General features: G+C 39.2%; 1 protein-coding gene and 1 long non-coding RNA gene across 6 annotated transcripts; one reads left to right on the top strand and one right to left on the bottom strand.

Annotated features, from left to right (window-relative positions):
• Nucleotides 1-16: 16 nt before the first annotated feature.
• LOC136428498 (homer protein homolog 2-like) lies at nucleotides 17-21,570 on the top strand. 5 transcript variants are annotated; one of them, XM_066418064.1, is made up of 11 exons: nucleotides 17-222; nucleotides 3,311-3,467; nucleotides 6,348-6,479; nucleotides 7,650-7,940; nucleotides 8,593-8,740; nucleotides 11,101-11,266; nucleotides 11,764-11,920; nucleotides 15,277-15,393; nucleotides 16,124-16,204; nucleotides 17,180-17,218; nucleotides 17,985-21,570. In XM_066418064.1, exons 1-11 carry the CDS (start codon nucleotides 212-214, stop codon nucleotides 18,198-18,200), a joined length of 1,515 nt encoding a protein of 504 aa, XP_066274161.1. In that variant the 5' UTR covers nucleotides 17-211; the 3' UTR covers nucleotides 18,201-21,570. The 5 variants fall into 5 exon arrangements, with proteins under 5 accessions (XP_066274161.1, XP_066274159.1, XP_066274157.1 ...); XM_066418062.1 differs by lacking the exon at nucleotides 17-222 and adding an exon at nucleotides 1,139-1,559; XM_066418060.1 differs by lacking the exon at nucleotides 17-222 and adding an exon at nucleotides 2,332-2,496.
• LOC136428501 (uncharacterized) lies at nucleotides 9,920-10,602 on the bottom strand. The gene is made up of 2 exons (XR_010754626.1): nucleotides 10,523-10,602; nucleotides 9,920-10,112 (listed from the first exon to the last, which is right to left on the bottom strand). It is a non-coding gene; the product is annotated as an uncharacterized lncRNA (long non-coding RNA).
• Nucleotides 21,571-21,611: the final 41 nt, after the last annotated feature.

The raw sequence follows: 21,611 nt of genomic DNA, 5'->3' as shown, positions 1-21,611 counted from the left end.
GACCTTCCCACAATGCCTCGCGAGAGTACAGCTCGTGGGTCAGTACGCATGCGCGTCAGGTCGATGGAAGAGTTCATTGATTTGTGGTTAACTATCTACGCGTTAATTAAAACTGTTGATGGATTATCTGTTTGATCTCGGCGTGGAGTGAAACCAACCGCTGATCATTGATCTCTCTAAATCCGCGACTGCCTGGCCTGCAGGGTGCTAAATGATCATGGGGTAAGTATCTGGAGTAAATTTAGCATGTAGTTTCAGGGTTTCAGGTTCGTGTTTTGATTTTTACTGGGAGGGGGGCATGCATCGTAAAGTTGTTTTGAAAAAATTATATAGGATTTAGCACAAGCTCGGATGTACGTCTCTTGATTAGCACACAAATCCCATTCCAATTTCCTGCAAGTATCAACTACAAAATGTTGAAAAAATTGTGTATAGAACATGTACCATGTGTTGTAGAGTGAAAGTTCACTGATTTTCTTTATGTACGTTTACGTATTACTTGGTAGTAAATGACTCAAAAGCATATGTACGGGATAAATACCGGAAACTCTTACATACATATAAGCGGATATCCCCAATGAATACCCTCATTATCAGCCACTGGTATTCAGAGACCCTGCCCATGTAGATGTTTACATGAGCTAATGTGGTCTGGGAGGGGAATGTAAACAATTTGGTCATTATTAGTCATTAGTTTTGCCCCTCCTTGTCAATTTGTCTGTGCCCATCTTCAAACAGTTAGGGGCACTTGGGCATTTGTTCTTAGATGTTGCCATGGATTTCACAAGGAAATGTGAAATTATTACTGCATAGAATTATGAACATTTATAGCAATACACAACAGAGATCCCAAACTACTTTTCATCTTTCTAGCATCAAAGATGCCACAGAACAACAATGTGAATGCCTTTGGACTATAAAAAATGAATTTGAGTCTGAAATAGACTAGACTGAATGCCATATGACAGGAATAGTCATCTTCTATGTTTTCTGCCAGTTTAATACTTTATTCCTGATTACGTAGTCTCTGACGAAGTAAACTTTTCCCAACTTTATATAACTTTGTTATCTCAGCCAAGTGATGTGCACTTGCGTCAACTGACAGTGACAGGCTAACAACAACGTGACTACGCTACACCTCGCGATGGCTTGATTGCATTATCGTGTCGTTCTTGCATTATTGCAATTAGATATTCAGTGATTCCTCGCTTGATCTAATTGTCGGCCATCTTTGGAGAGAGAGGACAGCGACAACATCATAACCCCGACCAAGAAATCTCATTACAGCATCATCCAATTGGGTTTATCATGTCTCGGTTTCCCTTCCCCGACTTTAGCTTCAGCTTTTTAAGGTAAGGGTCGCTGAGGCGTGCCATCAAACATTAGGTGCATCGCATCGTGCTGATTGGTTAAGATTAGATTTTTCTCTGCGGGCCTAGTGCGGGGAATTGTGTTTGTGATGAGCAGTGGTGCTGTAGTGTACTGTAGATAATTTTGGAGACTACATACGCGATGGGGGATGTAAAGCTGTGGCAGGCTGTCGCTCTTGCCTTCCTTCGGTAAGGATGACAATAATGCACGTCTTGAAAAGTGTCAGTCTTGTCACTTTTGTACATTTTACTGGTGTAATACTAATACACCGTAGTATATAAAAAAAGTGAGAGGAATTTTGCTTGTGTTCTCTACATACATTGTATGAATGTTAAACCTGATCCAGTCTAACCTCTGGTAAAATTATGTGTTGTCATAAATGCACCGGATGAATTTTCCCGGTTGTATTTTTCTGGAAGGTTTGAAGCAAACACTGATGAGTGATGTATTGCTGAATGTGATATCAGTGCGGCGTTGCTTTAAAATGTCCAGATAGATACATGTGCAAGTATATATTCTCCTGAGCTGAAAGTTGTCATTTTTTAGTCTCCAAAAATTCATTCTGAAAGTAACTTCTATGCAAGTGTACCTTACTTACTTGACAATTATAACAAGATTTAACACCCCACTGGATCGGATGTTTGTAACTTACCCTTTGTAGATCTGATGACCGATATTGTGGTTTATCCCCATGGCGGTTTCCTTGTAGTGTGTAACAGAATAAAGCGAGATTCGTATCTAAATTGTCTGACGTCTTCAACTAACCCGACGCCCTGATTCCATAAGCAGAATGACCCTCCTTCCTGTCTTGGAGCCCTGTCTACTTTTGGTGTGAAGAAAATGTAATAAGAAATTCCTCTGAGAGGAAGATGCAAGGAGACGTCATTTGTTTATTCATTACCTTCGAGATACCGATACTGCTACTGTGTCAGTGTGTGCATGGAGGGTACGTACGCACATATGCCTATTAGGATATATATTTGTTTGTATATACACTGATAAGACATTACCATAAATGTTTGCCACTTTGGGAGCCAATATGAGACAGCGGAGGAAGGCTTTTTTTGGCGAGTCGGAAAACTCGGATGATGACAGCCTTTGGTGGCCGCCAGAGCCATTTCTATGGTAAGGATGTGGTTGAACTGCCATGACAGACTCTATGGTGACGTATGCACGAGTTGTTGAGTGCATCCTCAACTGTCTCTTTTTCTTCCAGATTTAAACAACTTCCTGATTTGTGTCTGGCACAGTTGTATTTTTAATCTTATTCTGTGCAGTATTGCTTGCGATTTCCCAGTGACTAGTATTAGTAAAGGGTCAAACAAGTGCTAGTTCTTGAAAGGCCAAGGCAAGTACAGGAGGGCGTCCACTGGGCCGATCACTACTCTCACTTGCCCTTGGCAATCGAGCCAATTGACTCGCTAGGAGCAATAGTGATAGAATGTCTTGACTAAGCTGAATTATATTTCAGACAAAACAGCGAAGATTATTGTTGGCACCAGATAGGAGAATATCGGCAATCTTTCCATCTGATTGGTCTATGTTGTCTCTCCGCGAGCCAAAAATGACGCTAACTGATGATAAACCAATTTGAAGTGCTGACAAGTATACATCTACTCGGTGATTTTTCATACAGTTGTCAATACTATGTGAGAAATAGAGGTTTATCTTCAATATCTGTGCTGACAATGCCATGTACTGATATTGGAAATGTTTGTTACTGACAGAAAACGCAGAAGCAGTCAGCTAACTGTATTCATGTGCAGGACAATCTCATGTTGCAGTAGCATCAGACATAAGGGAAGATCTTGTTTTGTTTTTTTGAAAATGGACAATTTAAGATAATGTTGAACTGCGGTGAATACGAGATCATGAAGGGTTGTTTTCACTTCAAGTTCGTTGCCATGACGGGCTGTAACTCCTCATTTCTTGGCCGCAGTGAGCAGCCGGTGTTCACCACCAAGGCACACGTCTTCAAGATCGACCCGGAGACGCGTAAGCAATGGCTGCCGGTGAGCAAGCAGTCGGTGGGGGTCTCCTTCTTCTTCGACAGTACGCGGCGGACACACCGGATCATCAGCGTGGATGGATCGAAGGTGAGATGTGACAATGGCTGATCACTTTATTAAATTTTCATCTTTTGTTCTAACTAAAACTTGACGCCATACTAGCTGTTGACAGGATTTTCCTGTCAATAGAGAAAAAATATGTTATTGACAGGACACGCAGGTCTAAGTCTAAGAATGAGTCATGATACATGTACCTCTATTTGATGAAATGCTATTTTGGTGCACTTGATAGCTCACACGTCTGACATTCCGGGAATCAGGAGACCTGTGTTCAAATCTCAGCAGTACTAGTACATTTTTCTTTTGATATCCATTCAGTCAACTGGAACATTCTGTCAATACTACAAACAAATTCTTATTGACAGGAAAAAATCTTGGCCAAAATTAATCATGTTCAATTTGTTTACCAAATGCTGTTTGTGATGTTTTTTGCATAGCTTTGTTATATATAGAGTCAGTGGTGCTGGACTGCTGGTTGCTCCAAAATAAAATGCATGCAGTACATGATAACAAAAATCAAAACATGCTACATGGTCTTTGGAAATTTGCTGTTACATTTCATTACATGGTGGCTTCAGTGATGTATTGAATCATTATTTCCATTAGTTTAACCACATCCCTCTTCCTTATCCTGACTTGCATTCCTCAGTAGAATAAAGCACTTACTAGAAGTATGACGTACCAAGCAGAAATATTGGGGTTACCAAAGGTCAAATTATTATGCATATGTTACCTGTAGCAACGCTTAAAATACCACCTGCATCTGCAGGTTAGTACGGAGATGTGCAGGTATTTCTGATGTCTACTTACACCAAACTTGCGCTTGTCCATGATGAAATTAGCCTGCAAAACTGTACAGCAGATTAGAAGATTGAAAGTGGTACTACTACAGTAGATGTATTTACTTTGTACATGTAGAAGGAATATCTTCAAAATGTTGTTTTTCGATGGACTCAAAGACAAAAGAAACAAGCTGCTGGAGGCCCAAACCTACACCACTTCTTCCTTACATCACAAGTTGTATCTGACACCAAAAAGAAAATCAAGACCATATCATGTCCCGGACAAAATATCCAAACACAATGAGGGGCCCAAAATTAACCTTGACCTTTCTTCTTTCCAACACCTACCCACACTACAAATATTACACACATACACACTGTACAGAGGTTCTAACGTTATGCTGACCAGAAATATCCGTTAACACAGACACACACACAAACACACCAAAAACAATACCACCATTTTTCATGGAGGTAATAAGCGGTGAAGGTAGATCTTGTGTTGTGCTGGTAATTTTGAACATTATTTGAACATATTGCAGATAAACAGAAAAATGTATTTCAACCCCTGCATGTATGTAGCCTGGAGTCCAGCCTTGTTAGCTTTGTCCCGCTCCCCAAGCTCCGCTAGCATGCCAACACGCTTGTGTTAGCTGTGACTTTTTAACAAACAAAGAGCACACATCCAAAAATTGGCTTCATATGCTACCGGTATTTCACAAACAGTCTAGAACATATTCAGGGCAATGTTAATTAATATTTAAATGTTGACTCAGGCCAAGTAAATTGTTATTCACACACCTACGCCTGCAGTCTCCTTGTGAAACATACACCTGACATGTCATGAGTGGACCACCTGCTCCAAAACAAGGAGGATAAAATTACACAATAAATGCATGCAATCAATCTAATTGCTATCCTCGTTAGGTTATTTTCACTCCTATGATTACAGGGAGTGTGTCTATCAGGGCAAACAAAATCCAACCAAGCTTGTATATACATCTACCATCATGGAATTATTATCATGATACTCTGATTTCTTTCAAACCTAAAATTCTTTACTTACATCAAGTAGCCCTGTTTTATAAAACATTTGCATGTACAAATGTGCTTCATATCGCATTAAAACATTCTAAATCTGTGTACCATTGGATTATCCTTCTCCATGCATAATAAAGCTGTTCCGGCGTATTCGATAATCTAGTGGCTCCCTTTCAAAGAAAATCTCTTCATATAAGAGCATTATGCATCAATAATTCAAGACCCCTTTATTTTGCTCTCCTTTTCAGATGTCACGTATTCCCTGTGGATGAGTAAACAGGAATAAAGTTGAAAAAAATCAATGGATTGGATTCATGCCAAGAGGAAATGTTAAATGCATCTATATATCCTAGGTGTTGCTTTGAAGCAAAGAAATAAAAGTCATAAATGTTGTTGAACCTGGTTTGTTTTTAAGGCTGTCCGTATTGTACTGTAAGTAAGATAAATGTGTAGCTAGACAAGTCATCAATCAAAAGTCAACTTGAAATGACAGCGGTTCAGCATTAAACTTAAAGTTAATCTAATTCGTTCAACTAGTGACTTGCCAGTCTTTCACTGAGGCTTCAGAGAAAATGTATAATGTCGGGGCCAACATTCGCAACCATATAAAACAGGGCTGTCTCCAGCTTTAGATATTTTTCCATTTATCTCATTATTGGTATCCCATGTTGTTACTTTTTGTTGTTGAATCTGTCATTTTGAGCTTACAAAAGTACCTTTTTATCAATTACATGTCGTGGAGTTAAGATTTTTATGACGAACAGGGTAAATTTTTGGCCGTCACCACAAAATTCCTGTCCCGGGTCCTGGAGACAGCCTTGATATACATGTAGAACCTTGCTAACCCTATGTCTATGTCTTGACCAGTCACCTAAAGAGTGCATTGATTTTATTGTTATGAGCCAATAACATGTAGAAGTGCATCAAGAACTACTAGTGCCTTTCACTCTAGTGTCACAAATGAATATAGTTCATATATGTATTACAGATGTTGTATCATGCAACCATTTCTCTGAAGATTGATTTACTAACGGAATAACAGTACATCGCCGTACTACAAAGTTGTTTCCATTTTGTATTCCAGGCCATCATCAACAGTACCATCACCCCCAACATGACGTACACCAAGACATCACAGAAGTTTGTCCAGTGGGCGGACATTAGGGCCAACACAGTCTTCGGTCTGGGATTTTCTGAGGAGTCAGAGCTGTCAAAGGTAACGATTCTCCCTCAAATATTAGTTAGGAATTGTGAAATCATGCATCTTTAGTGTAACTTGAATGCATACTTAAGGAAGAAAGTTGTCAAAGGTAAAGCCAAGTTCTCATTACAAGTAGTTCTTAAAAATGAAAAGAAAGCATTATGTGTCAACTTTCTAGAGAAGAGTTGTCAGCACAGTCCTCCCAGTAGGTTTCTTTCCATCCTTCCTTGTTTACTGTTCATAACCATTAATCCTTGATGGCAGGTGCAGGGGTAGAGTGCTAATGGCATGAGATCACAAGTCATTAGTATACCCTCAGGGAAGACAAAGTGGCCATTTTCCCACATCATTAATGCTATGTATTTCGTACAACATTAAACATAGTGTACAGTTCTACTGTTCAGATTGGTTCATTATTAGAAAAATCATGTACTGTCTGCACTATCCATAAGGTAATGTTCAGAACGTAAACAGCCTACTCTATTAGGTGTGGTCCCACAAGGGTTCCTTCTGGGACCTCTGCTGTAATCGTACAGTTGTATCTTTCATTATGAACGTAATTCTCATTCTCTGTCGCATCAATGTCTGGGTCTGACAACCTTCAAGGTGACCTTCCTCAGAAATCTGGAAAGCAAGTCCCTAGGGCCAGACAGTTGATCCCCGGGATGATGGTGCTTGCCTACTAACAGCTTTCCCTGTCAAATATACAGCCTTGCTGAACCCATGTATTAATTGGTTTGTAGTCCTTGACTAAAAGGGATGGGCCAAAACAAATTGTAAAGGGATTGATGAACAGACCCCAGTACAACTGTAGATTTATTTTGTTAGTAAATATTTATTTTAAAGAACTATTTTACTGCTGTTTTACAGTAAGTATTAAATGATGTCTCACTTGTCTGTTTCTATCATGTGTTTCAGAGTCTCACCTCAGTGTTTCTCTCCACAGGTCCAAGCCAAAGATGGTGGTCTCATACCTGAGTTCCTCAGTTTTTAGACAAGGGTCTCACCACTATGTTCCATAAGATAGAGTAATGAAACAGTCTACATTTCTCTACAGTGTTAAGTGAAGGTCTTATCTCTTTGTCTCTTCACACCTCCATCTAGGAGAGTGGTCTCACCTCAATGTTTCTTCCATAGCTGCTAACCAAGGAAATGTTTCACCTCTGAATTTTTTATATTTATCAGTTTCTAGCAAAGTTCCAGGAAGCCAAAGAATCAGCCAAAGAGGAGGTTGAGCGCATCCGTGCCAGGAATAGCCCTGGCACGCCTAGATCGTCCCGAAAGAGCCTGCAGCAGAAAGAAAAGGCTAACGGTATCTCACCACCAGTGCAGCATGGTAACACAGTACCAAAGCCTCCAGGAACACCTAAAGAGATTCGCAAGGCAAAGGACAAGCAGCAGGGCGACAACACGATTGTTCAATCAGACGAAATCACTACAGATTCCACCAAACCTTCCAATCAAGAAGAAGAAGAGGTTGATACCATCATTAAGACCAATACTAGAAATTCCTGAAATACTCACAACAACAACTCACCTGCTGATTTAACATACTGTAATGATTAAACTTCTCTTCAATAAGAATAATACTCTAAGTAGTTAACTGTCTTTTCCTATTACCGCTATAAGGTCACCCTATACTTTCATTTGTACTGAAGTCATATACTTATAAATAAAGGCTAAATATGTGAGTAAATGTTCAATACACACATTGTACATGTGAGACGAAAACAAGTTTGACAACTTCAGTGCTACCCGTATCCAATGAATGAACAGGGTGGCCTAAGTGGTGAACTAACATATCTGACTCTCCCCTCTTCTGGGCTTTAGGTCTCATGTTGCAGTTCACTGACACTGTGGTGGTGTGGTGGTGGTCTCTTCTATCTCTGACTAAATCACGCTCTTTATACTTCAAAGTAGCTATGATAGCACTAACATTTTTGGCGACACCTCAGGAGTGGAGGTTCTTTTTTCTTGTTATGGTGGTTCCAATACAATGTAGTACACCTTTTTGTTTTTATTGCTGGCACGGTTACAATGTATCGTTAAAATCCTTTATTCTGCCTTATATAGAAAGTGGTGGAGAGTTGATTAAAAACTCATTTACATGTGGGATTGTTATCTTTAGTTCATCGAGAAGTTCCAGGATGCCAAACAGTCGGCACGACAGGAGGTGGAGAGAATCCGTGCCCAATCAGGCGGCAGTACACCACAGACACCTCACACCCCGCAGAAAATACCAACTGTCAACGGTACAGCTACCTCACAGGGTTCAGGTAAGGGATTCTTCTGTGAATAGTTCTGTCAGGTTGGTACATGTAAATCACTAGTACTGGACAACAAGTGTTTTATTCACACCAACGTTTTGGTGATTGTCACTTTCCACTTTCCACAATTCTGACTGGTCCACTTTGCACTGTAGCAATAGATGTCGCTGCCTACGGATGCAGTCCCAAACGTGAATCATTTACGGAAGTACACAGAAGTTAATGACAGACGGTCACCACAATGTCCATTGTAGATAAAACACTTTGTTGTGTACAAAGAATTCTGTTGTGCAGGTTAGAGATACTGTAGCTGGATTTAAGTTCACAGGGACTCACTTTTGCGATGGGGGAAAAGGAGGTTTTCACTGTGTTTAAAGTTTGTGGCAGGTACTGCCTCATGGATGGATAATCTGCATTGTTAACAATAACAATGTGATGATTTCACAATGGAGAGGTCACTAGGAAAACCAATACCGATAGCATGATACCACTGTGACCATTTCAAGATATTCAGTACCAGACACAAGTATGTTGTAATAGTCCTTGCATATTATTCTTAGCAATGTCACATTTGACCAAGGACATTATATAGGAAGGACTGAGCACACAATCAGTCCCTATTCAAGAACCTTCGGTTCATGGTTGTAAAAATAATTAACACCTACATACGAATCACCCCCAGATTTGCATGGATTCCAAGCGGTCCACTATTGTAACACAAATTCAGAATGGCCGGACCAAGCGAAGGTGACTTTGTTTTTGAGTGATTTTCGAGACGATCGTCAAAAAACGGGGAAGCTGGAAGTCCCAAAAACCACACAAAAATTTCGACAAAGCTACCACTTTCACTTGCATGTTGTGTGATTTAAACAAGTTTATAAGAGAGCCGTCTTCACCAAGCACAAGATCAAGCAACACAACATAATGATAATGTCCTTGTGTAGTGTATTTATAAGTTAGTTTTCTAAACGATCTGTATTTCTGAGTCACATATTTTTAAAAATCGTGCCTCCAATATCCGTTTATAATTCGCTGCAACAATAGTCTGGCGCAACTGAACTGTGGGGAGGGGGGATCTGCATTCATCGCTACCGTCAGGCAAAAACACTTGCGTCAAGCTAGAAGTCAAGCTAGAATACCGACTACTAGAAAACTGAAGAAGAAATTATCACACTAGAGATTTATGAATTCAAGAAATCCATGTATTTATTCAATATTTACAGGTAGTGTTACATTTTACTAAAAACAGAATTTTGGAGGTTGGTTCCAACAAATAATTTGATGCGTAAATCTTTATCTATCTTCTACGTTGTATTTTCGGTAGCGCTGTATCGTGGGACGTCGCTCTGGTGGTCATGCCCCTTCCACGGAAGTTTGCAATCTGCAAAAAAACACAAAGATCGGGAGTCGATAAGATTGGGAACCTAACAAAGATATGGATGTCAGGACATGTTCCCCGTGCAAGTGCTGGCATAACAAACGGCTTGGCTTTGCAAACAACCCCCGAAATACGGACATGTCCACTTTGTTGGCTCACCGTGCAAGGCCATCTACGGAATTTGTAAAAAATTGAGGAATGTTCTTGCTCAACGATCACATAAAAATCGCTAGCGATCTGTAGTAAACTGTACAATAATGTAAACAAAAGCGTTCGAAGTTTTTTAAAAAAGCGTTTACTTATACACAAATAATGATGTAACTATGTTTTAGCAGCATAAATCTTTGAATGTTCTTACATGTTTTACAGACAAAAACTTTATGAGATTTCCACGAAAAAGCCTGTAAACTCACCAATCTTTACCCTACAGCGCCCGAACACATATCAAAATGGCCGCCAGCGTCTTCCCCAGAAGCTGCTGTCGTTTGCACACGTCACGTTTTCTTCCCAAATAAGGAAATCCGCGGAAACTACAGGCATCTCCCCCGTAGTTCGGGTAGGTTCGGGCCGTGTTCGGCCAGCATCGGAGCGCGTGACGTCATGATCGGGCTCATTTGCAGTGTTTTAGCGGGAAGACATGAATTGAACGGGGGAGCACAAAGGAGCGCCGCCGGAGGGCGGAAACAATAGATCGCCGCGGGGTTTGGCGGGTCTGTACAATAGCGCGCAGCGGGGGACTGACTCTGTGCTCAGTCCTTCCTATATAATGTCCTTGATTTGACGAAGTCATTCTGCAAAACCTTTCTATTGACCCAGCATGATAAGTCATTTGTTAATTTCAGTTATGTCAGATGCGGCTGTAAAGTAAATTGAGCATATCTTGTTGATTACCTTAATTTGCACTTTCAGATAGATTATTTTGTAGTTTTAATGAAAGGAGGCTTTTCATTATGTCATGTAGTTCTTAATAAAGTCAACTTTTCCCTGGCAGGTACATTTCCCCGCGACCATCGGAGTTCCCAGTCTCTCAACCTGCCTCCCGAGAACCCGGAGGCCTTCCACGATAGATCAGACGGGAAGAGCGACAACGGCCCGCTGACCGCCGACTCCCAGCTGAAGTACGAGAACGACAGGCTCAAGATTGCCCTCGCACAGAGGTACATGGAACACACACTACTGTTTCTTTTACTGTTAAATCATTTAAGTTTGCAGCATGTAGATTTTTCAGCATGTTGAAAATCAAGAGTTTGCTGTGTCTTTGAGTTTGTGGTGCAAGACAGTACTAGTATACTAACTTTGCTGTGTGATGTCACTGAAAAAATCACAAGTATAAAACAATTGTTGTTAATATTTCATAATGTTCAGTAACTGTTGGTCAATTTGCATATTTCAGATGCATACATGTATAAGTTGGTAAGAGTTGCACTAACACTTTCACACACACATAATACATATGCACACACATACAAACACACACACTCACAGTCACATACAAATGCACACAAATGATCACACTCACTCACTTGAACATAATCACATACATGTACACAATGCATACAAACAGTTCACACCCCTACACAACATCGTCATTCCTGCTTCTACCCTCAGGTCTTTTTCAGCAATTATAACATTTTTCTGTCATGATTTTCTGTAGCTCTGCCAATGCGAAGAAGTGGGAGGTAGAACTGCAGACCCTGAAGAACAACAACACCCGTCTGACCACGGCCCTGCAGGAGAGCACGGCTAACGTGGAGGAGTGGAAGAAACAGCTCGCTGCGTACAAGGAGGAGAACGAGAGCATGAAAAAAAAGGTACCTGCACTCTATGTGTTTGAAAGAAATAGCAGAATATGTTTGAACCCAAAGCACTTTCAGTGCAGTAGAAGTCAGATTTTCAAATTTCAATTTTGTAGTCCTTTTTTAGTAAGTGTAGATATCACTATCCCATTGCATATTGACCTTCATGGAGCAAAGAATTTGATGTCCCTGTGTGGTGCGAACTCATTGAAAATCTGGGCGCTGATTTTTTGGTGGTCCCAATATAATAAAGGACTCCTAATGCAGCTTGTTTCTGTGCACTTTTAAAATGGCCAAGTAGTATGAAATCATGATAGAAATGTGCTAATTTGAGCAAGTGATTTTCCGAATATTTCCAGTCTTAACATTCTGAAATTGCTTTGCGCTCCTTTAACTTTAAGACCCTGTTTTTTATGACATCAAAATATTTTCTGTCTGTTCAACAGAAATGGTATTATTCAATCAACGTACATGTTTATGCCAAATGTGCACCATTCTCTTGTTATTCCCCATTGCATGATCAAAAAATTAGTCTTCCCTCTAGAGATTTCTCTTGCAAGGTGATCAAAGAACTGTTTGCTTCTCAAAATTATATCATTATGAACTGCGGTGCGAGTTTCTGAACTGGTTAATATGTTCACTGTGACGTCACATACAGCCAATCAACTCATAATTTGATTACCTTGTGAGAGAAATCTCCAGAGGAAAGACTAACTTTTTGATGGTGCGATGTTGAATAACAAATGGGGTCATGTGGCGCAACGGCAGAGCGTTCGTCTCTGAACCAAGTTCGAATCCTACCATGTCACCGATCTTGTGCCCTTGGGAAAGGCACTTTTCACTCAGGTGTAAATGAGTATCTTAGCCTAGGTTAGGGACGTCCCTCGGATAGGACATTAAACGGAGGTCTCCTGTTTGGGGAGAGCCATACCCCACGCACATTAAAGAACCCACCACACCTTTTACAAGAGTAGGGCTATGGCCCGGCGTGCGTTGGTCCAAAAACTTACAGTTGACCCGATACATGTCTGACTCAGTAATTGCCAATTCTTTGGCAGTTGGACATTAGGGAAGAAGAAGAAATGAATGGTGAACACTTGGCCTAAATGTGTCTGTTGATTGAATAATGCCTTTTCTGTTGATATACAGACAGAAAATATTGCATCTTGGTTTTGTATGGTCTCTGATTATATGGACTTATCCATGCATGAAATATATATTGATCATAGCATGAATCAGCAAGAAAATGTTTAATGCAATTTGGAATAGGCGTCATATAATGAACTAAATGGGTTAAATACAAAATGTATTACTGTAACATTAGTACGTACATTGTGTAATATACGAAACATGTGCAAAATTGCTTAGATATAGGAAGACAAAAATAGCGGCACTGAGTACGTAGTACTACATGTACATGTGGGGCAATGCTGTATCATGTATATTGGGATTCACTGAAGCACACTCAAACAGATATATACACACACAGACAGAGACACAAGCCAAAAGCAATACGTCAAGTGGAGAAATAATGTTGATCTTATAACTGGAGGAATGGGTACAGTTCTAGAAATCACATGTTGACAGTTGCCTTTCATGCATATGTTATTGCGACAAATATTAGTCTCTTACTTTTATAGCAATACATGTGTCAAATTTGTCTGACGCCCCCCCAGAGCAGACTTGCCTCAAGCACTTGTGCCTCGTCTTGAAGAACAGACGCCCACTCACTATCCGATTGATTGTCTGTTGTTCCCGTCTTGCGAGGGTTAGGACTGTTAGCCAGCTACATTGTACTTCTGTCCTCTGGGTTGACATTACCGTAAATCTTGATATAATTTTTGTTCAAAGTGACTCTCCAGTACAAATTCATAACACCCTGCATATGTGCAATTAAACCACCGCAAAAGGAAATAAATTTACAGTATAAAGGTTGAGATAGCGGATATCTTTTATATACTGTAAATGCAGGAATGTTTGCGGTGGTTTAATGTTCACAGTTTATGCGGTGACCGTTTCAGCGCGAACTTAAAACCACCGCGAACATTTTTGTCCAGTACTGTAGCAGTGTGTGACTATAGTGCTGCCGCAAACTTAAAAGTAAAACCACTGCAAACACTCAATTTTCGCCTTAGCGTGAAATAAAACAACACAAACTTAAATGTGTACAATTGTATGTTGTCACCTGATGGCTAGACATCAGGTAACCTCTATATATGAGCCTCTATATAAGCTACTGGAAAGCTAACAGACTAGTATGATGCTTGTCTAGTGTACAGTTCCAGTGCAGCATTACATATCACAGCACTAGCTATAGACTGAGTGCTCTTGTATGTACATCAATTTTGGTACATATGAAGTACAGTATATATTTTCAAGGACTCTTTCTCTGGTCAATGTGTGTCATGACTCCATATATGTTTTACAAATAGATATAAATGTTTATATCATCATTCTTGCTAAATGAAGTATTTCAACATGTATCAATTGCACAGAAATCTTTTTAGTGATTTTTCCCTTCAGTGTTGTAGGAAAATCCCTGTGCCTTGAATATTCAGTGACCGACACCTTCATTAATATGTACCATTTCCTGGGTAGTAGACCATTTTCTTTCCTAGAATTGTCAACAAAATATCAGCACACATTCTGCCACATTCTCTGTGTGAGCTGTTTTTGTCTAGATGTAAGTTTTCGAGGAAATCTGAAGGCCTGTAAGTATCATGGACGACTGCCATCACATTTCAGTAACATTGTTTGCTTGTTTTTCTCATATTTGATGATGTCTGAAATGTGTATTTAGCTGTACGTGTACAAATCCATGTAGGTCTGTATGTGTATGTTTGTATCCTGGCTATTGAATATTCATTGCACTGTTGTTTTTATCAAAAGCGATAAAACCAAACAATGAAGGAAGGCAAATAGCGAAAGATGTCAGGAAATTTCTCAGTTAAGAATGTTTGAAATAAAGATAATATTTGTAGTGTAAAATGGGCTAGCTCTGTTTGGATTAATACATTGCTGTAGTATTGTAATAATTGTATTTCAGTCTTGACGATTTTTACATTTGATATGAGAGTTTGTGTGGCAATTTGTTGGCATAACAGTTAGGGCGTTTGGCCCAGAGCACAGAGGTCCTGGGTTTGAATCCGTTGACATGCCAACTATGTTGTGCCCTGACTTTCTACACTCCACTCAGGTGTAAAAATGGGTGCCTGACTTTGGTTGGGGTCTTGGGGAAGTAAAAGGCCTTTCAATACCATGCCCTAGACACACTAGTGGATTACATCCCACTGCCCCTACGGCCTCAAAAAGGCTATGAAATTACCTTAAATTTTTTTTCATGAGAGATTAAAGTGTCTTTTCTTGAACAGGTTCTTAAGATGGAGGGGACAGGTGTTCAGGATCAGATGGATTCCGTTCTGAAGGAGAAGGCTCAACTTGCTGAGGAAGTAGAGAGACTCAAGACTGCTGGCCAGGAGAAAGACAAGGTACTTTAAAAGCCACAGTCACATTTCTTTGTGAGGATTTTTTTTATCCGAGGATTTTCACAGGGGCTATAACAGGACAGATTGTTGATGTATTCAAACCTTTTCTGTTACAAGACAGCTGAATTTTGTATGACGCATCCACCGCTGTCTGAAGAATCAATGCCCTCTTCTTGCAGTCGTACACCTATTGTACCATGCATGTGATAGGGCCCTTAGGGAGAATAGGAATCCTTTGAAAGATCATTGATATGTCATAAGCCATGCCTTTAGGTCAATGTCTTTCTAGCTGAGTTCATACTGGCTACAGTCTACAGGTCTAGCTATGGAGACAGGAAGGTGTGGATGTAAAGTCAGTGTAGTTTGAACAAAACTGTTTATGATGCATGATTTTTACATGACATTTTCAATTTTCTGTTCCTGATTTACTTCACATTTCATTGCTCGGAAGTTAATGACATTATTTTTATCTTCCTTACCATCATTTACCACAAATATTCTACAAGAACTCTTGGTGGCACTTAAGTTGCTGCAGCAGTACAATTTTTATCCCATGTACAATCATATATATATAATGTAGACCCCTAAAACATAAGATACATAGCATCATGATGTATTAAAGTAGGTATTGATACAGTTTTCAAGGCAAAATGGTGAAATTGGCAATGTTTTTTTTTGTAATCACAAACCAGTCTGAGAAAGTTTATGATCAGACTGTTCCATTTCTTCTTAGGAATTGGAGAGACTGCAAGAAGAAGTTGAAGCCCTGAAAATGAGAGATGTGAAGAACCAAGGGATTCAGCAAAGACTCATGGTATGTTCTTTAGATTTCAGTGCTGTGTCCTTATGAAGTGTTCAATTAACCTTTAGCACACTGAAGCAGCCGTTTGGCACCCCATTCTCTATTGGTTACAGAGCAAGGCAGCAGGGAGAAGATTAAAATAAATACAGAGGTCTCCCTGGTTGAAACAAACATTTATCCATAAAACTTCACTTATGTCCAAAACAACAGCTGACTAACCGTTAGTTGTTTCTGGCCACAATGTTGTGTTTTCTTTGACCTTTGACTTAACTTGGATTCTGTATCAGAAATTTTGAGAAATGCTTTTGTTGGTTTCATTTGAACATTTCCAGTCTTCAAAAGCCGCCTGACATGATGATGATGAAAAGGAGAAAGAATATTATTATATTTGTAGACGTTAAACCGGATAGTGAGTGTGTGAGTGGGTAGCATTCACAAAATGGAAATTGTTTTTGAAATGCTCTTCTTATATTACATATTTCTTTTGGTTGGTACAGCTATAGATGGTAATACAGTATTGCCTGAAATTGTTCCAATGTTTTTCATCGATTTGTCTGAAACAAAACATCTTTCTTATTTCATGATAGACACTATACGCTCGTTCTCATTAAAATGTACACATTTTGTAATCTCCGTTACCGTTAGAAGTAAGACGTTCCTGACATTAAGATATGCCACATATAAGGTACCAAACCGCCGTTTTTAAAAGCTAGAAAAGTTTTAAGTCGTCATAAAAACTACAGTTCGACATCTTATATGTGGCATATCCTAATGCCAGGAACGTCTTATTTCAATCGGTAACGGAGATTACAAAATGTGTACATTTAAATGAGAACGAGCGTATAATATATGATTCACATGGTTTTAGTTCAGTTCTTCCGATTTCCAAAGCAAACTACTACACATATCAGTCCTGCTCCTGTACCCATACACTGTAATTCTAACAGTACAGAAGCTAAGATGTTGCTCTTTGACGCCCCCATGCAGCCTGGGATTGTGGTGCAGGAGTCCCCTGTCGTTGGTGACGTAAGTTGTTCTCCTCCACGAACAACAAGTCATTCCAACATGAACTCACCATTATACCACCCCTGTATATGTCCCTCCATGGATGTCATTTATAGCACCCGTTTGTTATACTCAAACACCCCTGCATTCCAGCAGTATTGGTATCTTCCAGCAAGAGCATAGATCTTTTTACATTTCCCATTGCATGCTGGGAGATGCGGGGCACTATGGGTAATGCAGGGTGCTCAAACAACATTATTATGTTGACAACATGGCCCTGCCGAGACATAGTATGAATGCATTGCATAGTGTATTGTCAGGTGTAGTTTACACCTTGCTTTACCCTTGATGCCCCACATCTCCCAGCAGGTAATAGGATCAATAAAAAGGTCTAGTATGTCACCCTCTTTTTTCCTACCCTTTTCTCTAGTGACAAGGCTTTGGCTTACTACTGTAAATGCATTTAAGTTTGCGGGGGTTTAATATTCACTTTTTTTTTCAGAAACCTCTTCGCAGAAAACTTAAAACCTCTGCGAAAATACTTGTTTTGTCTTCTGCCCGCCAACATTTTTGTACTACCTTGCTTCAAATGCAAACATGGCACAGTAAACACTCCATTTTCTCCCTGCCGCAAAATTAAATTGCTGTGAACTTAAATGCATTTACAGTATACAGTATCATCTGCCTTCTCACCAACTTCAGCTGGTCTCCAGTGTATTGTGTATATTGAGTTTTCCTCTCTATCATTGTGTAAAGTACCCACTAACAGTTCTCCTTCTCCCCTCAGACTTGTGATCAGGACAAGCGTGACCTACAGCAGAGAGTCTCCACCCTGGAGGGCCAGCTGGACACGGTCCTGTGCGACCACAGGCGAGACGCACAACGCGTACGCGACCTGGAGCAGCAGATCGGCAACAAGCTCCACGAGCTGACCGTCCTCCACCAGCAGCTGGTCACCGTCACCGCCAGCAACAACAGCGAGGAGACCGAGTTCGATGCTTGAGAGCAGCAGACAACATTTAACACTGCTATACAATTAGGCACGCCCCTGAGGCGTCGCCAAAAACATGGGATAACAGCTTACTTGTAGACATTCACTCATTCAGCATATAACGTCCAGTTGGCAACTCGGTTGTATCCCACAGCTAACAGCATTTAGTTCTTGCCATTTTGTTAAGGAAAGAGGACAAATTTGGAGGAGATAAACTGCACAATAGGGCTATTGCAGATATACAAGATATTAATATGTACTTGTAATTATGAGACGGTTTTGAGTGTAGAGGTAGGGCGTGGAATATCACATTAATCAGAAAAGATTCCAGACTAATACATGTAAATCTTGTTAACCAATATCTGGACTGAATTCTTTGTAAATTCTGGAAAGAAAGAAAGGTGACATGGAAAAATGGTACCCGGTAGTGTCATCTGTCGCCAAGTACATACAAAACAGTTATCTATTCACACCACCTATCCGTCCCATTATAAACAGCATGGAGGACATATGAAGAAATATAACCAATAAGGAGTGAATACTTTAATGTCCAGATTTGGTAAAGGTTTGTTTTCTGTCTTTCAGCTATTAGCATGTGGTATAAAAGGTACCAAAACACTTTGTAAAGTTGAATACATCAAGTTCAAAAAGAACCTCTTGTACAAATCACATGCAGTGCAAGATATACTTGGTACTTATGTGACACTAACATAGTCTTGAAAGTATGAAAAACTTGTACTAGTTTAAAAGAATATATAATCATAAGTCTTACTAACAAATTACAAGGGAGCAATTCAAAAACCCACCTATAAGCTTTATACTGTCAAGAAGATGTTTCACCGCCTAATATAACATGTTACTAAGTCTTATTTTTAGATTTGTTTGTTAACATTTTGCTTTTATGGTTTTAACAAGTTGCAGAGTGAAATTGTTCTCTATGTGCAGTGTTATTAATAACGTCGGGTATGTGAATAGTACAACACTTTATGACGTGTAAAATGACTTTATATATTTATATACAATCTTCAATAGAAGTGGTAAGTGTAAGAGAACTGTGGAAGCTTTCAAAGTGTTTTTTTTTGCAATTTGTTTGTCTGTTGTTTTTGTTAGGAATGTTATGACTAACAAACTTACTACTCTTGTTTATCCATATGGAAGACAAGTCTTCAGGTATAAAATTCAACAGACTACCTTTCACCCATATTTTACACTCCTGTTCCAGTTGATACAGTTCTACCTATTCCTCCTTAAACCAAAAAGGATATAGCCCCTCCCACCTCCGTCAATACAAAGAAATGCAAAATAGAATAAAAACACAAAAATGCAAATATTTGAAGGACATGCAGCCGCTCTATCATTGGTTATACTGCTAATTGCCAGTCTCTCATAGGTTGAACTGCTAATTGTAATAGACTGCCAGGATTGGTCTATGTTTTGTTGTTGTGTTAATCAATAAGTTTATACTTTTGTGGACTGCAAAAATTGCTGTGAAAGTCTATTGGGCTGCTAGCAAAATTAATGCATTTACAAATCTCAGATAACAGCGTCTTAATATTATTGTCATTAGAAGAACATTTCTTCTGGTAAGACAATACAGACTATTATAATGCCATTACAATGTAGCCATCTACGTATATCCCTTATTAGACTGTGCATCAGAAAGCATGAACACCTTCAGTGTATAGTGTATCATTATGACTTGTTGATATCATGAACAAAGTTGTAAAATTCCCATTTTGCAGAGAGGCCAGTAGTATAATTGTGCCTTGTGGGAACTGTGCAAGGAACTATGTAATAAACTTCCCTGGCAATGCATCAATTATATAATGTACATGTATCAAGTCATCAATCAATAAGCTGCCTCAATGTTCCATGTGCTCATGTGCATGTGTGATGATGCATTGTCTAAGGTCAAAGTTTAAGGTCCTTTGTAAACAGTTCTTTGTGTCTGCTTTTGCAACATTTCGATGTTTGTTTACTATTGAGGGTCTTAACCGTTCTTAACCTCTGACCTTACCCACAATCCCCTGCTATGCTGAAACTGTGAGATGGCTTATTAAAGGCTATGAGTGAAACTCCTTTCAACCCCTTGGTTCAAAGGCTTCCATCAAAAGATGCCAAATTTCAGTTCTTGCCAAAAATTAAGAAGCTGTTGGGCTTCTTAAGTATTACTTAAGAATTGTAACAAAATACTTCTGCTAATTTTATAAGTGCCAGTGAAGTGTGATACAGTTTAACTTTTTTGGCAACACCTCAATGGCCTGGCCTTTTTTTATAGTATTTTGTGTTTTCGAGTGGAAAATTTCAGATATTTTGGATTATGTATACATGTTGATTTACAGCGTCAAATGAAACATTTGGCTACAATGTACACGTATATCATCTTTTCAATGTTTTTAACAGGGTGGAAACCTTATTTGCAGTAGCATCCCAGCCATAGAGACATTCTGTTTTAACATTGATAAGAGTTTTTTTATGGTGACATTGAACTTTATGGTTCATATTTTTCATTGAGTTTTATCTGGTGCTGTAACAAAAGTGATGAACATTGTGATTTGATTTTATCAATATCTGTTTGTATCAGTTTCATTAAGTATGTCCCAGGAGTTTTTGGTGTTTATCCGTTGATGATCGTCACAACATATAAGCCAGAAATTTGCATACTGAGTAACATTACTACAGTACTGTAACATACAGTAACATGCAGTAGTAATGTTAAATGCAGCAGACACAAGAGAAGGGAATGAAAATAATAACTCACCATCATGTTTATTACTAACAATGACAATATCATTGAAAGGTTTTGGTTGTGTAATGTTTATGTGGTGAATATGATATAGTGTAACACATTGCATGGAAACCTGCATACTTTTTTTACCTTACAATTTATACATCTACCGATACATTTTGTTTGATTTTTTCCAACACTGAAAGCTCGAATTATGTCGTTATCTGTTGTTATGTGTTCAAATGGAACTTCACACCAGTTGAAATCACTTGTTCAGCAGAAAACCAGTGTTTTATGATGTAAATGATGTTGTACAAGCAATCTTTGTGTTACACAAAATTGTTATATTGTGTTTATTAATGTTATCAGTATCTGAAGCAGCTCCATGTGTATGTAACCCATCAGCTGTAAAATCTAGCACATCAAGATGTGTGTGTGAAGACAAAGCCATATTGTGATATGATGCACAGCTTCTTTTATAGAAAATATAGATTTACACTGACTTTCCACATGTTAGTAAAAGGGCTGATGTAATCATTTGTCAAACTCTGAATGACGAAAAGCCTCCCGTTACTTTGACAAAAACAGGGTACAAGAACATATGCCATCATGTTACTAAACTTCTGTTCAAACAAATATAACTATAAAACTGCATGACTTGTTTGTCTTTGTGAGTGGTGTCATTCATTTACTTA

The sequence above is a fragment of the Branchiostoma lanceolatum genome, chromosome 2 (assembly GCF_035083965.1).
Source record: "Branchiostoma lanceolatum isolate klBraLanc5 chromosome 2, klBraLanc5.hap2, whole genome shotgun sequence".
NCBI classification, from domain to species: Eukaryota; Metazoa; Chordata; class Leptocardii; order Amphioxiformes; family Branchiostomatidae; genus Branchiostoma; species Branchiostoma lanceolatum.
Note: the sequence above shows the minus strand (reverse complement) of the source record. Positions and strands in the feature narration are given on the sequence as shown.

Excerpts from the sequence above, each read along its gene's own strand:
- LOC136428498 (XM_066418060.1), top strand. The coding sequence starts at position 2,387 with ATGTTTGCCACTTTGGGAGCCAATATGAGACAGCGGAGGAAGGCTTTT. Across the intron at positions 3,468-6,347 it reads TCAGCGTGGATGGATCGAAG|GCCATCATCAACAGTACCAT; the intron begins GTGAGATGTGAC and ends TTTGTATTCCAG. Across the intron at positions 16,205-17,179 it reads GGATTCAGCAAAGACTCATG|CCTGGGATTGTGGTGCAGGA; the intron begins GTATGTTCTTTA and ends GCCCCCATGCAG.